Raw genomic sequence first — 15,954 nt, 5'->3', positions numbered from 1 at the left:
CTCTCTTTGTTCTATTTGTGAACATTTTAAGCACACAATTTGATGTGGCAGCAGGCAGTCCCAGCCCCCAAATGGGTTGCCAGAGCAGGGAGCTCCAGAGTGTGGCTATGAATCTATTTCCACAGACTGTACTTTGAGTAGATAGCTGACCCATAGCTGTGTATCCCTAAGATCTAAAGTGAGCTGGAGCGACATGCAACCCAGCATCCATGGATTACAATCAATTAATTGGCCATTGGCCTTTGCCATTGCCATTGCCTCGGAGACTTCTGTCAGCCAGCATGTTGCTCTCTGCCCTGCTGCTGCCACACAATTCGAAGGAGTTAAATCAAAACAAATGTTTCATTTAAATGGTTAATTTGATCAGGTTTTGGTCCGCATGTTGGCAGCCAACAGCGGCCAAATGAGCAGCTTACACGGAGATGATGAGGCCCGAGAGGCAGAGGCACACAAATGGCTGAGAAATCGTGAGAATTGCATTTGGAATGCCACCAACCAAAGCGGATTGGACGAGGCTGACTGGCTGGCCGGCGCGGGGAGGGGGGGCTCTGGATTTTAATTTGCTGGCTTCAATCAAACTGCAACGAGGTGGAGCGCAGTCGGGGCAGGACGTGCTGCTCCACAGGGCAAGCTGCTGCTACAGCAGCGAGGATCACGCCAACTGGCTGGGAGAGAGAGCAGAGGGAGCAGAGGGAGCAGAAGAGTGCTGCGCTGGAGGACGGCGCTTGCCACTTAGCATAAACGGAAGACCCTGGCCAAGTCTCCCCCCGAAGTCGAAGTGAGCCACGACCTGTGTGGCCGCTGCATCAAGGTAACAAGCTGTAATTAGAGCCTCTTAGCCTGTCATCGCCAGCGTGCTTGATTATAGCCTTTTGACAAAAAGTAAATATTAATTTAATACGTTCCAGCAGGACAGGGCAGGGCAGGGCAGGGCGGGAGAGTGCCGCAGGGCCACAACTCGAACACGAACTCCGCCGTTTGCTGCTTCTGCAAATGAAGCGCCTGAAGCCACTTTGTAGCGCAGAGCAAAATCTACACAAGGAAACTTTCAGTTTCAGTTGGAGTTGCAGCCAGGAGTGCCAAGTGCCAAGTGCCAAGTTCCCCAGTGAAAATGCTGCCCCGAAATGTTTCCCATTTCCACGAATCAAATATCCAAGCTCCAAGTTCGAGTCCCAGCTCACGTCTCTTGGGCTGCCTCTGGTCTGCTGTACGCCCTTTTTTGGGATCTCAAAACAATGGGTTCAAACGGCTGCGCTTCAGCGGAAAACAAAAAGCGGCCAACGAGCCCTAAATCAATCACAGCCGAGGCGACATGTCAGCAGCGAGGCCACAGCCACAGCCACAGCCACAGCCGCAGCCACAGCCAAAATGTCAACGTGATCGTGGGCCACGTCTTGAAAAGGGCCGCCAAGCTGGCCCATCGCATATATTGGCCATATGAAGATCGCTTGGGCACTGGAGCGTGGTCTGCGGGTCTTCGGGTCCCTTCAGTGTGTGCGCGTGATATCTGAACTACGAAATTGAGATCGATTCGAGAGTACGTGTCTGCCATGCCGAATCAGAGTCAGACTCAGAGTCAGAAGCAGAAGCAGAAGCAGAGCCCATTCCATGTGCCGCTTGTTGTAACGATAAATTATGATATTATTTGAAATTAATGTTAAGCATAACGACATCAGTGGGGGCTGCAGAGGATCGATCCGATCGGCTGCATTCAATCACAATTAATATTCCAATCAGATGATGGCAAACACATGTCCGCAATGCCATGTCCATGTCCAGGTCCCAGTGGTAGATCATCACTGGAACTGCAACTGCAACTGAAACCGAGACTTGGACGTCGCATGCGTAATGAGTGGACAAAAAATGGGAACAGCGAGAAAGGAGGAACGAGGGATCGTGTCGCTGATTTGTTCGCTGTCATAATTCAATAAAGTAGTCAAATGTCAGCTGGACTTACGCAAAAAGCTCAGGCAGCGGCTCAAGGAGGAACACACACGCACACCCCGCGGCGGGTTAATGGCCAGAAACGCAAATCCGCTTAGTGGCTGCAACAGGATCTCTCTCTCGCTCTCTCTCTCTCTCTCTCTCTCTCTCTGTTGCTTATTAATTCATCACATGCCGCCGTGTCTGCTCCGCATTCAAAGGGGAATTCAATTTACTTTTAATAATAATAAATAAAATGCCTCAAGAATGCAACTAAAATAGGAACAAGAATTATTATTATTATTTATTTTTAGTTTATAAATACATTTCTCGTTGACTTTGTTTTTCCACGGAATTTACGCTTACAAAATGTTCTCTTGGTGGGTTTTGGGTCTTGGGTTTGGGTCTTGGGTTTGGGTCTTGGGTTTGGGTTTTGGGTTCTGCTGCAGGAACGAAAGAGACAAAAGATACGCTGCGGCGACGACGAAGGAGCAGAGCTGGCGGAGGAGACGAGAAGACAAACGTTTCGGCGACAACGCCAGCCAGCCAGCCAGCCAGCCAGCCAGCCAGCCAGCGAAGTGACAAACGTTTAGATGGATGGCAGGAGGAGGAGGAGTAACAGCGGGCATCGAGCAGCAAAAACAAAGAAGAAACGAGCGACGATTGCACATAAATTATATTCAAATTTTCGTTCAGATCCAAAAGATATCAGATACGAATATAAATAAATACGGGAAAAACATACGAACCGATCCACAGCCCAACTGGCTGTCTGCCGGGTCCTTTCTTACACAATTTATGCAGCCAGGAGTATGTATGCTCTCTCGCTCTATTTCCGCTCTCCCTCAGAGACTGCAGAGCGTCAAGTTCGATGGAAGCACCTGCAACAGATGCAACACTCAAGCGAGCAAGCAAATCTTCAATGGGGAGCCGCAAACTTGACAGTTTCCATCAATCGATCGGCCAAATCCATGCACATTCGATGTGCAAATATACGATGTTCCCCCTGCGGAAGGTGTAATCAAAGTTTTTGTGTGCTCGAAAGTGATTCGACGAGACAATGCCAAAAAGTGCTGCGCTGCCTTGTCTTTTGCCTTTGCTTGTGCAAAGTACATAGATGTACGTAGATGTATGTACAAATGTACAATTTATGTATCTGCTGTTGAAGCTAAAAATGGCGCTGGTCGAAGCAAATGGAATTGCATGGAGTTGGGGCAGTCGAGTGGAAGTTGCTTGCTTGGAACGCTGTCAAAAATTGCCAACTGGCACATTAATCCACGCGACATATTTATGAGTGTAAATGTATCTGTGGCAGCGGCCTCTGTCTCTGTCTCTGTCTCTGTATCCGTGAGATATAAAGATATCGCTGCTGCTGCTAACATGGACGAGGGTTGCTCTTTGCTAAATGAGTGCACATTTCAGATAAATTATTGCACACAGCTCTCGTATGCGACGGCAAACAGCCAAACCGAAAAACAGACACACAGAGAGAGAGCGAGAGCGAGAGCGAGAGCGAGAGAGAGCGGAAGCAGCACTTCAAAGCGCTCGCCGCAGCGTGCCGTCGGGGCCCGCGCTGTGGGCGGAGCTTGTGCCGAGGGCCAATGCACGAGTAGCGCGCACACAGAGAGCGAGAGAGCGAGAGAGCGAGATACACAGATACTCGGCACAGTGCCTGCCTGCAGGCATGTGATTTTTGTTTTATTTGTTGTTGAAGTTGCTTTTTACTGCAGCTACAGATACAGATACAGCTACAGATACAGTATCTTTGCTGTAGTATCGATTTTAGTTTCGTTGAATTGAGCGCTGTGGAATGCATGGCACGAGACAGAGAGCCACACTGACGCGACGACGCCTGTCACGTGACAGCCATGGACATGCACATAACTCGGTGGCTGTGTATCTGTGTATCTGTGTGGCCCATTCATGCGAACGAGATGGCGGCCGCATGCGTTAGCTAAACTGCAACTCCACACCAACACACACCAACACACACACACACCAACACACACACACACACATGCCGTGCACTTTCAGCGCTTTATCTTTATCTGCTCCGAAGCTGTAAATATCCGCGAGATTTACAACGCCAGCGAGCGACGTCGTCGCGTATCTTTTCGTGCGAATCGGTGAATCGGAGAATCGGAGAATCGGGCAATGGCAGGGCACATTCATCGCATCCATCGCATCCATTCGATACGAAAACGACTCGCTCAACGCATCCGCAAGCGGATAGATGGCTAATACGAATTCGCTTGAAACAGCCACAAAGTACACACACACACACACACACACTGCCACTGTCCATATGCAGATGCCGTAGATACCAGATACAAGACCCAAGTGCTGCCGCAGATACGGAGATAAACGTGCGAGTGTAGAGGTACGAGCTACGAAGCTGCCGATTGTCGTGCTCCACTTGTGCCCATTGTTGCCTGGCTCTGCAGTCCGCGCTGTCACCGTAACTCACAATTGAATTGTTCCTTTGTTCTGTCCGCAGCCGCTCTGCAAAATAGCAACAGCAGCAAGCAGCAAGCAGTTCCAGCTACAGCTACAGCTACAGCTACAGCAACGATCCCGATCCCGATCCGGCCGAAACTCCTACCGTATTTCGCATAATTGGCCAAAAGTCACTTGCCGACCGCTTGCCGCTTTGTAGTTTGCCGCCAGACGGAGCGACGCCACGGAGCCAGAGCTCAGTGGATAGGGAAGAGACAGCAGAAGGCTTACAGCATGCTGGTGCCGCCGGATATGTTGGCCGCCCAGACGCGCATGATCTACCAGCTGAATCGCTACTGTGCCGAGCGTGTCCAGGGTCGCATGTTCAAGACATCGGCAGCCATACGGGAGATCTGCAAGATTATCCAGGACATACTCAAGGAGGTGGAGCTGCAGGAGCCGCGCTTCATCTCGAGCCTCGTCGAGTGCAATGGCAGGTGAGCATAACTGGTGACCCCGATCGATGCACCGCAAAAGGTGCGCAAAGAGGAGCAAAGAGTCTGAGCAGGATTGCTTGAATTGGTCACAGATTCCTGCAATCCTTAACCAATTAGCTAAGTAATCTTGCAAATGGTGACCCCGAACGATCAATCGATTGATGCACAACACAAGCCACCAGGCATCCAAGGGGAAGCCGCACCGACTGGGCACTGAGGAGCTGCCACAGCAACGGGGACTGACAGACACTGCACGAGCATGAGTTGACAGTTAACTGACAATGACGCTGCACGATGCATGTAATGATGCGAGTCCGGGGCCCTGGGGCAGCGGTTGGACACTGCGATGACAGTCATCCGGGCACCGGAATTACGCAAAGCCAGTGGATCGATGCCATGGCTCTGTCTCTGCACCCATTCAGGCATCAATTCAGCTCGTTCTCTGTCTGCTTCTGTGTCTTCGTGTAGGTTCGAGGGCGTTGAGGTCATCTCTCCGAATGAGTTCGAGATTGTGCTGTACCTCAACCAGATGGGCGTCTTCAACTTCGTGGACGACGGCACCCTGCCCGGCTGTGCGGTCCTCAAGCTGAGCGACGGCCGCAAGCGCTCCATGTCCCTGTGGGTGGAGTTCATCACGGCCTCGGGGTATCTGTCGTCGCGGAAGATCCGCTCCCGCTTCCAGACGCTGGTGGCGCAGGCGTGCGAGAAGAGCATGTACCGCGACATGGTGAAGGTCATGGGCGACAGCAGCGAGGTGAAGCTGCGCATCCGGGAGCGCTATGTGGTGCAGATCACGCCGGCGTTCAAGTGCTCCGGCATCTGGCCGCGGTCGGCGGCCCACTGGCCCATGCCGCACATCCCCTGGCCGCACCCGAACATCGTGGCCGAGGTCAAGACGGAGGGCTTCGATCTGCTCTCGAAGGACAGCGCCGCCATGCAGAACAAGAACAACAATGCGGCCAGCATGGAGGGCGATGCCTGGGTGCTGAGCTTCCACGAGGCCGAGAATCGTCTGCTGCAGGGTAAGTCTCTCCCCGGCTCCCCAAGCCCCAATATCCATGGAAGCCAGTGCCAAAAACTGTTTCTGTTTTTCCTGCCCAAAAAGGTGGCTGCCGCCGTCGCTGCCTGAGCATACTGAAGACGCTGCGTGACCGGCACTTGGAGCTGCCCGGCAACCCGATCAGCGCCTATCACCTCAAGAATCTGCTGCTGTACGAGTGCGAGAAGCATCCGCGGGACTACGAGTGGGACGAGAGCTGCATCGCGGATCGCATCAATGGCATCTTCCTGCAGCTGATCTCCTGCCTGCAGTACCGTCGCTGTCCCCACTACTTCCTGCCCAGCCTGGACATGTTCAGGGGCAAGTCGCCCAGCGCCCTCGAGCAGGCGGCCAAGCAGGTCTGGCGCTTGACCAGAGAGATGCTGGCCAATGCGAATGCCTTCGAGAAGTTGTAAATGTTTCCTCGAGTGTGTGCGAGTGTGTGGGAGGGAGGGTACTCGATAAAGGTGCTAAATTTTCATTGTCGCTGCGATTGTTGAGTGCTGCCAGATGATCTGAGATAAGACCCAGTGGAGAGAGAGAGAGTCGCTGCCTCCATGCCTCCATGCCATTCGCGTCTGCCATTTTGTATCTGTATCTCTGTGTCTCTGTGTCTCTGTGTTTGTGTGCGTCAAAGGCAAAGTGTTAATGCAAAGATGCGAGATAAGTCCACTCCCCATTCGACTCCTGCCCCTGGCAGCGGCTTAGCCCTGCGAATATTGTTTTTAATAACTCGGAACATCCTTTGTTGCCGTCTGTCTGCCTGCCTGCGAACAATGAGCTCTGGGCTGGCAAAAGGAACATTTGGCCAGGCGGCGGCTCCTTTTACAGCAGCAGCAGTGTAGGGCAGCACTCAACGATTGCTTCTGCCGATCCTAGATCAAAGAGAAAAGTAGAGAGAGTTCAACTTAAAATTGTTTTCCTTTTGCTCCATTCGTACTGTCTCCATAAACAATAGCATAACACTTGTAGGGATTATCCGCAGTTTAATATGCACAAATACTCGTAAATAATTGTGAGAAATAATGCTTGAATAAATTCAAGAATAGCCAAAGGCCAGTTACACGAATCCAACAAACTACAGCAGAGTTCTGGGTGGGGGTTTCTGGCTGACCTTTGGGGACACGGAAAGGTAGTCTCATCGCTGGGATTCGCTCCCTTTTGCGCTCTCATTAGGCGAACTTCGCGGCCCTGCTTGCTGGTGAGTTAATGTTATGATTATTGCCAATTGGCGGATATTTATTTGCAGCTCTTAGCCAACAGGCTGCATCGCGTATCGCGTATCGCGTATCTGTGTCTCCGAGGTACATAAGTGCAGCTGCAACACAACATCTCCCGAGCTCCAGCGACAACTGAGCATCACTTTTATTACCCTTATTTATGGTTATGTGTTGGGCAAAGAGAGAGAGAGAGAGAGAGAGAGAGAGAGAGGAAAAGAGTAGTTTGTCTGCTTTGTTCTCTTTTTGCGGTTTCCCCTTTTGCCGCCGGATCCGTTCGGGCGGGGCGCAAACTTTCAGCGAATGTAATCGATATTTTCTTCTGTTTTGGGTTTTGGGTTTTTGCCAAGAGACTTGGACGGACAAAAGGTGTCTCCACTCCACTCCACTCCACATCGCTCCCTCTGCCTGTAATGGAAAGTACAAGAAATAATCAATGTCAGCACAAAAGGCGCAGAGCCGCACCGCACGGAGCACATAATGCGATAGTCAAAATAACAAATTATGCCGAAGCACGCAGGGATCATGTTACCCGCTCTCTCCCTCTCTCTTCAGTACAGCTGCAGGGGCATCGTTCCACCCCGAGTGGGTGGGTGGATGTTGCCATGGTTTTGCCCTGTGCCTGCGCCTGGGAAAAGCATCATCAGGTGACCGAATCGCTTCGTTGCGCACTTTGCCGCCAGCGTCACGGCACGTGACTGGTCTCTGGCGCTGCGACGGAGTGGGGGGGGAAATGGAATAAGCCAGATGGAGCTGGAACTGTAGCTGGAGCTGTAGCTGTAGCTGGAGCTGGACCATGTGCACGCAGCCACGCCACGATAAGGCACGATTCCCATTGGCACCAGCAGCAGCAAAGGAGAGGGGAGAGGTCCGTTTGTTTTGACAAATTATATTTCAAATGAAATTAAAAGTCGAGTGGGAGTAGAACTCATGGACCGGCATTACCTCTACACAATTCCATATTCCATATTCCATATTCCATATTCCGCTTCCCAATCCTTTTCCTCATTTGGATGGCCTGTCACAACTTTGGCCAAAGCCACACACAAACACAAACACAAACAAAACACACACAAAAAATGCTGTCGCCTGTCGCCCGTTTTCTTGTTCTTTGTTCTCCCTTTTGCTTTGATACCCTCGCGCAGTGAGGGCGGGGCGGGGCATGCTGTGGCCATCCGCACTGGATCCACAAACTGCAATCCAAATGGGAGAAGCGAGGAGTAGGTGAATTTACTTCACCACAGGGCAAATCTCCTTCGGGAATCTCTCTCTCTCTCTCTCTCTCTCTGATCGTGGTGAATAAGTAGTTGGCTCCCCACAGCGGGCAGAATCTCTCTCTCTCTCTCCCGCAAGTGGTCCAGCTGAATGCTGGATATCCCCAGGGTCGAGCCAGCTCAGCCTCTCAGGTAATGTGTAGGAGAACTTTTCGGTTTTTCGTGTTGACATTTATGTTTGCCCCCTCCCCTTCCTGCATGGCCGTGGGCGGTGGCTTGGCAACTGCGTCCCATTGTCGCTCCTGTTTGTCCTCCTCTTCCTTTGTGACTCCTTTTGTTGTAGATCTGAATGTGACTGTGACTGTGACTGTGGCTGTGGCTTTCTTTGTTTTAATTGTTCTCTAATGATATTTAAATTAGTGCTCTAAATGACCCCCGGGCCTGCTCCGGACTCTTCCGCTCTCTCCCCTTCCGTTCCGCCTTTGCTCCTTCCTCACTGTTTTCGTTTGTGTTTTTGTTGTTCGTCGCATTTTGACATTTCATTTGTTTAGATCCGCCAAAGCCCAGCGGGGGTGGGGGTGGTGGTTGAGTCAACTGAAAGAGCAAAGAGCACAACAAAAATACACAGAATTGTGCACAGAGCAGGAGAACTGGAAGGGGTGACATCAAAGAGGTGGCTCGTTGGTTGCTGCTTCTACCCCGTTCGATTCTGGATTATTCTGCACACTTCTTCTGCTTACCTTTAATCTGACTGACTGCCCATTGCCGTTCTCATTCACTCAATCAAACAATCATGGGCATGGGCAGCAATTGATTTGACTTCATATTTTGTGTACAATCATTTATTTTAAGCATTATTGTGAGTGGCAGAAGTTATGGCAGCCAGTCAGCCATTCCGCAGATTGAAGTATTCTCGCTCTTCATTTGTCAGTCAATTGCACACGCAATCACAATCATTGAATCAATCATACCTTTACCCATGTACATCCTCCATCCATCGAAGTTTCATTGGCCATTCTCTAGCTATGGAAGTTGGGCACTTTCTTTGCATTGATCCTAGAGCTAAATGCACTCATTCTATGGACATTTTCGAGTCATCTACTTCCCCGAGCACTTTGCTGGGCATAATTATGTCGTCATTATCAAAAACACGTGGTGCAATTTAACAACATGACAAAAGGGGAGCAGCAGCAGGAGCAGCAGCAGGAGCAGGAGCATCCTCATCCTCTTGCTCCATGTGCTGGGAATCCCTCGATGGAGTGGGAAATGGCTGGCTGGCTGGCTGGCATGGAGAGCGCACACGCCACAAATTATGAATATCAGAAAAATGCACAAGATGAATGGCACAGGAAAATGCTATCCCAAAATGGAATGGGAATGGGAATGGAAAAATCCGAGGGAGTGGGAAATTAGTTTTCCACGCATCGCCAGCAAACACAATGGAGCATCGCAGTGGGAGAGTAGAACAGTGGCAGTGGCAGGGGACACGGGACAGGGGACAGGGGCATTGCCAGCACCTACATGTGATAATTTAGAGCAGATTGTCGCCTCTTTGGAGCGAGAGAGAGAGAGAGAGAGAGAGAGAGCCGGAGTCGGTCGTATTTTTGGATGGACATTTGCATTCAATTACGGCAGCTGTGAGCCGGCTCTGATTTATATTTATGCACGCGCCTCTCTGACGTCCCATAAAGGAAACCAAACCCCAAAATGCTGCCACAGCAGCAGTGGCAGTGGCAGTGGCAGTGGCAGGAGGAGTATGGTGGATGGAGGTGAAAGATCTTCCTGGGGAGACGGCAAAGAGTTGCCTGCGCTCAATCATAATTATGTGATTTGTTTGCGACATTGGCGCGGGACGACTAATTAAACGGCGGAGTGCCAGAGCGGATGAGTGGGTGGAAAATAGATGTAGGGTTATGCCTGCCACGGGGGAGGCATGCAAGAGCGGGCGGGAGGAGCACCATGTTGACGTATTGTCGCTGATGTTGGCTCGTCTGGAATTATGACATTTTGATTTGAGTTCCATTTGATGTCCCTCAGCCGCCGCCCGCTCTGGCGTCTGATTTATGCCAGCCTGATGGATGGCAGCGGCAGAAAGGAGTAATGGAGTGCTGGCTGGGAGGGAGCTACGAGTGTGCAGGCGAAGGTGAACTAATTAAGAGGCGGACCAGCGAACGGGTTGCAGCTGCAAGCCATTTGCTTTTGCAAGATTCGGGCAGGCACTTAGGCCATTACCAAATGACAAACAATTTGTATTGTTCCCCCCCGCCCCCCTCCCCCCCTTCCACTGATTCTGATTCGTGCAGCATGCAACAAGTGACAGAGCGAATGACATTCGGTGGCAACTGTGCGGCGTTGGGTGGGGGAGGGGGACGCCGGCGAGTTAGCCCAAATCGATGAACATTATTAATGAATGCATATCATGGGAATACACCGGGGTGCGGAGGAGGTGGAGTGGGTGCCGGGCAACGGAAAGGCCAAAACATGAAAACGTTCTCAAACAATTTCAGTTCCAAGAAACGAAATGAACTCCCAGCGAAACATTGTCAACATGATCATCAACTGTCTCTCGCTCTCGCTCTCGCTCTCGCTCTCGCTCTCCGACTCCAATCCCAGCTTCGAGCTGCTGTTGCTGTCTCTGTCTCTGTCAACATATTTATGGGCCCAACTGCGGCTGTGGCTGTGGCTTGGCCCTGTGCCTCTGTGGCTGTGTCATTGGAATGTCCAAATGTTCCATAATAAAACAAAGACCCCAACAACAGCAACAGCAACAACGAAAAGCAGAAACTGAAACTGAGACCAAAAGGTACACACTGGGAGAGGCAAAAGCCGGCTTGGAAACGAGTCAAATCAATGCAGAAGATAATATCAATTATATGTAAAAGATATCTACACATGCATGCGATAGATACATTCAACGCGATAAGCATTTCAAATATTAACATCCACAAACAGAAACAGAAACAAAAACACAAACACAGAACGAACCAAGAAAAGCAAAGCGAAGCGAAGGATCCACTGACACGACATTTTTGCCCCTGCCACTGCCCCTGCCCCCATTTGCTGCTCAATTTCATTAGAAACCGTGAAGCCAGCAGCTGATTTGAGTTATGGCTGGTATATGTACCTGGGGACAGTCACAACAAATGGTCGTGGAATGGGCATCCCTCGGTGATCGTATCTGTGGAGTGTACGCGGAAAGCGCTCCTCCCTCAGTTCCAGCTCGAATTCCTTTTAATTTACATATTTTATTTAAGCACTAACTATAATTATAGTTTAAATATACAAAAAAAAAAACAAATAATATTAATAATAATAGATAATTATTATGTTACAAATAAATAATTGTGTTCTGTTCTCTCCAGCGAATTTCATTTTCTTTTCGTTGTTTTGGTTTTTTTTTTGTTTTGTTAATTTTGCAAACAATTCAAAAATACTATAATAAAATACCAGCTGTCTGTTCCCCATGCCCACTGCACAGCCCCGTGCTATAAAAGATGCTATAAACGGGGGCAGTCCAAAAAGTGTTCCCACAGCAGACACCCACCACGGGCGGTGCATATCCTTGCTAAGCAAAGACACGAACACACAATCAATTGTGCTGCCGCCTTTTGGGCTGTGCGCTGCTGTCACTCACAATCTCGTCATCAATCCCTGCAGTAGCTAGTGCGGAGCACATTCTCAGCGCCGGACAGAATGGCGCCCTCGTGCTGGGGACAGAGCTTCAGGTAGAGGTCGCTGGACTCCATCGTCTCGATGAGTATGTACTCCAGGTAGATGCGCGGCGAGGAGAGAATGCGCCAGGTGAGCGGATTGAGGAAGCTCGTCGGGTACTCCCAGTGGACGGTGGCGTGTCCCGGCCGCTGCAGCTCCTTGCCGGGCACCAGCGCCTTGTACTCGTAGCCCGGCTCAAAGTACATGGCCTTGGGTGAGAATTTCATGAGCTCCGTGGTGGCCTTTTTCTTCCTGTCGTGACCGGCAGCTGCGGCTACTTCTTCGTGCAGGCGAATGGAGAGAATTCCCACCTCGCCGCCATGCAGCGTACTCTCGTCGTGGCCAGACACACGCACCGTGATGCGGTAGTGGAGGCGGCAGAAGGGTTTGCTGTCGCCGGTTGTCAGGTAGAAGACGCCCGCGGAGTCGCCCTGCCGCAGCTGGCCGCGCTCCACCTGCTCCTGGTAGTCCTCCTGGCTGTGGAAGCCCATGCGCATGCACGAGTGACCGGGCTGCTCGCAGCTGGTGCACTTGAACTCCTTGAAGCTCTGCGGACAAAAAGGGAGAATGAGTTGAGAGTAGGAAGAGTGTGTCGGTCGTCCGATGGCACTTACGTCGAAGGAGTCGCAGGATATGCCCATAAATGGGCACTGGGTGCCGATGCTCTCCGTGAAGAACTGCTGGCTGCGGATGTGATTGCAGCCGAGGAACTCCTGCATGGTGGTGAACAGAGTGGCCTTGCGGTTGCTCTTCATCACGTCCTGCAGCTTCTTGTCGCAGCCGGGATTATCGAAGCCGCCGTTCGGGAAGAAGTCGACATGCCCCAGGCGCTGATTGATGCCCAGGCCGCCCTTCATCAGCGGATTGGCGTCGGTGTGGACGATATCCACGAAGTGGGCATCCGTGCGGTCCAGCCGGACGATGGGATCGGTGTCCGTGAAGAGCGGTGCCGCCGGATCGAGGCCCGTAATGCGTGCCACCTTCAGGCCAAAGTCCCGCTGCAGGTGATAGCCCGCATAGCCGGAGAGATGGGCGCCCAGCGAGTGGCCGATTATGTGCACGTTGTCCAGATTGGGCAGGCCCAGCTCCTCGTACAGCATGTGCACCACGTGCGCCGTGATGGCGCCCACCAGCCGGATGTTGGCCACTGCCTGCACATATGGCGGACTGGCGCCGCCGCCCCAATCGATCGTGACGACAGCGGCCTCGCCCTCCTTCTCGTGCTTTAGCAGCGCCTTGGCCATGTCCAGCATCCACGGGATCTCGCCCGATTCCAGGTAGCCATGCACCACCAGGTAGATCCTGCCCTTTCTATTTATGCCCATATTCTGCACACTGTCCGGATCGTTGAGGTCCAGATACTTGTGCTGGTCGAGGCCGCGGCGTGTGTAGAGCGTAAAGTGCGGCTCGATCTCTGATGGCTTCTGCGGATGGACATTGATCGAGCGCGTCACCGTGTTCCACGGCCCGTTAATGGGAAAGCAGCCGTAGACCCCAAAGCACTTCACCTCGTTGATGTCTGCAAACACACAAATCGGATTGGGAATTATTGCATGTAGACTCTGGGGACTTGATTTATACGAGTGCCAGTCCCACCCCCGAGCACGAGTACGGGCAGTACTCCGTGTGGCAGGTGTTCGTTCCGATAAGCCCTTTAATCTACTTTACTCTGCACTCAAATCTACACTCAACCTGCTGGTTCGCACTGACGCGATTGGATTGGATTGGATTGGATTGGGTTCTTTGAAACAGTTCATCGATTGCTGAAGAATCCCTGCTGCTGACTCACTGATCCGTGATCTATGATTTTGAAATTCCGATTCTTTCGATGCCCATCTTAACCTTCCACTGATGCATGCAAGAGCCAGTCTTCCGCTTGGCTGATCATTGTCGTCATTGTTTCTTGTCTCCGTATTTTATCGGTGGGTTTTGCTACTGCTTTCCGCTTTGTATCGGAAGTTTTCGATTAGATAGGCGTGGCCGCTGCTTCTGCCAATTATACAGAAAGCCCCCCCCCCCCCCCCCCCCCCCCAACCACCTCCATCCCCCCTCCTTTTTCTCTCCGTTCCACCACACTCACCTCTCTTTTTTTTTGTTTCTTAATTCTTGTTGNTCCCCTAGAGATCTGTTGGTTTGGTTTGTTTGTTGAGCCAACAGACTGAGGCTGAGAGACCACTTAGAAACCACTCCACCTCCTTTGGTGTGTGGAGGTCGTTTCTACATATTCGTGGGTAGGGGGAGAGCACTTATTCCGTTTGATTACTGGTTTGCCTACCACTACTATTCTGGCCATGTTTCATGTTATTTTGTGGGTTGGGTTGGGATGGTGCAATCGGCAATGGCACTACTTACCGCTTTTCGGGGCAGGTGGCAAGTCAATCAAAGTGTTGACTGCCGCTCGACTGGTGTGATTGGCCAGATACAGCATCGTCTGCAGCATCAGGCCGCCTGTGGTATTTGCCACATACATTTTCGAGTTGAGTTTTGCTTAAATGATTCTTTGCTGCTTGTCGCTGATTTGCTGTGTTCTAGGCTGTTAATAGTTCTGTTTTGTTGTCACCCTTCATGCATAATTCCAGAGTGGGCTTGTGGGCACAATAACACACACACACACACACACACACAAAGACACACACACTTGAACGCTTGTACCGACACTTGCACTGGCGGACACGACACTTGGACTGTTCTATAATACTTGGATCCACTCGATATGGGGCTTTGGATCGGTTCCGATGGTTGCGTATTCTCTTTACTTTTAATTAAGTTAACGTTAATCTTATCGACTGCTGGCTGGTCCCTATTCCTCTGTCTGTCTGTACACTCGAGAGTGAATGGCGGTTGCCGTTACTTTTTTCCGCTTAGTCTGTGCTTTGCTGAGCTTTTGAGAACGGTTAATAATCCACTACTGCAATGCGATTCGATTCGATTCGATTGATTGTCTCGTTGTGGATCTTGCTGCAGCAATGAGCCGATCAGCCGCTCCGCACGCAATTTTTATTCACTAGGCGAGCTCAAGACGCAGCCGAAGACCGAACACCGAACAGATAACTGCAGCCGAACCGAACGCTTTGGGCACGAGAGCTTAAGCACGCAGCTTTTCGGTGGAGAGAGAGAGAGAGAGTAGGAAAGGGAAAGGAAAGAGCGCAAGCGCGTCACAGGGGGAGGTAGCGGCCGAAATAACGCATTTCTTGCAGTGTACCATGGGCAAAACGAACGATTTTTTAGGCATATGGACAAGCTCCACTGCTGAAAAACAGCTACAAAACGGAAACAAACAAAAACATGTATTTTGTTTGTGCAACCTTCAACGAATATTTTGCATGTTTAACATTTTATTATTTATTAACAATAAACAAGCATTTAATCAGCACTTTAAAATAATACTTTGTATGGTTTCATGGTGTATTAACAGTGCATGTTACATGTTTACATATGTACATCCATTTAATGTAAGAATTTGAAGCTTTTCACCCCATAGTGCAGTGTAAAGCGAGTTCGGATGCAAAGTACAAAACATCACTCACTCCCCTCTCTCTCGCGCTCACTCTCTCTAAATGGGATGCACCTTCCATGCATGATAAGCAACTACAAAGTCGCCGCACATAGTGCAATGGGGAGAGAGAGAAACAGAAAAGAGTTATAGGGTCATAAACAGAGGACCCCCGCCCCCAATGACGGTGAGAGCGAGCTGTGACTCGTACTCTATCTATCTCTGTCAATGCCAAATTCCAAATCTTTCCAGAAACTGTGTCAAGCAACGCGACGGGCCTTCTTCCTCTTCCTCTTCCCCTGCCACTACCTCGGCCGCTGTCCCATTCAGGTGGTGTCAATGTCTGGACACGATTCCGTTCTTCCCATACCATTCCATTCACCGTTCTTATCAGCTCTCATCGACATCTCCAGCACACAGATTC

At 50.8% G+C, this 15,954-nt stretch overlaps 2 protein-coding genes across 3 annotated transcripts; one reads left to right on the top strand and one right to left on the bottom strand.

The window, feature by feature from the left end:
* Positions 1–4,100: 4,100 nt before the first annotated feature.
* LOC117581492 (protein mab-21-like) lies at positions 4,101–6,964 on the top strand. Its single transcript, XM_034268739.1, has 4 exons — positions 4,101–4,303; positions 4,421–4,856; positions 5,325–5,878; positions 5,962–6,964. The coding sequence occupies exons 2-4, from the start codon at positions 4,654–4,656 to the stop codon at positions 6,309–6,311; spliced, it is 1,107 nt and encodes a 368-aa protein (XP_034124630.1). The 5' UTR covers positions 4,101–4,303; positions 4,421–4,653; the 3' UTR covers positions 6,312–6,964.
* LOC117581490 (pancreatic triacylglycerol lipase) lies at positions 4,194–15,003 on the bottom strand. Of its 2 annotated transcripts, XM_034268737.1 has the most exons (4): positions 14,390–15,003; positions 12,652–13,556; positions 11,973–12,585; positions 4,194–4,216 (listed from the first exon to the last, which is right to left on the bottom strand). In XM_034268737.1, coding segments are annotated over exons 1-4 (1,638 nt in total). In that variant the 5' UTR covers positions 14,508–15,003; the 3' UTR covers positions 4,194–4,214. The 2 variants fall into 2 exon arrangements, with proteins under 2 accessions (XP_034124628.1, XP_034124629.1); XM_034268738.1 differs by lacking the exon at positions 4,194–4,216 and having other exon boundaries at positions 11,718–12,585.
* Positions 15,004–15,954: the final 951 nt, after the last annotated feature.

Source organism: Drosophila guanche, unplaced genomic scaffold, assembly GCF_900245975.1.
Source record: "Drosophila guanche unplaced genomic scaffold, DGUA_6, whole genome shotgun sequence".
In the NCBI taxonomy this organism is placed as follows: domain Eukaryota; kingdom Metazoa; phylum Arthropoda; class Insecta; order Diptera; family Drosophilidae; genus Drosophila; species Drosophila guanche.
Note: the sequence above shows the minus strand (reverse complement) of the source record. Positions and strands in the feature narration are given on the sequence as shown.

Coding starts and splice junctions, on each gene's coding strand:
- LOC117581490 (XM_034268737.1), bottom strand. CDS start 14,507: ATGTATGTGGCAAATACCACAGGCGGCCTGATGCTGCAGACGATGCTG. Junction 13,557..14,389: donor GCCACCTGCCCCGAAAAGCG/GTAAGTAGTGCC, acceptor GTGTGTTTGCAG/ACATCAACGAGGTGAAGTGC. Junction 12,586..12,651: donor TATCCTGCGACTCCTTCGAC/GTAAGTGCCATC, acceptor TTTTGTCCGCAG/AGCTTCAAGGAGTTCAAGTG.
- LOC117581492 (XM_034268739.1), top strand. CDS start 4,654: ATGCTGGTGCCGCCGGATATGTTGGCCGCCCAGACGCGCATGATCTAC. Junction 4,857..5,324: donor CTCGTCGAGTGCAATGGCAG/GTGAGCATAACT, acceptor GTCTTCGTGTAG/GTTCGAGGGCGTTGAGGTCA. Junction 5,879..5,961: donor CGAGAATCGTCTGCTGCAGG/GTAAGTCTCTCC, acceptor CTGCCCAAAAAG/GTGGCTGCCGCCGTCGCTGC.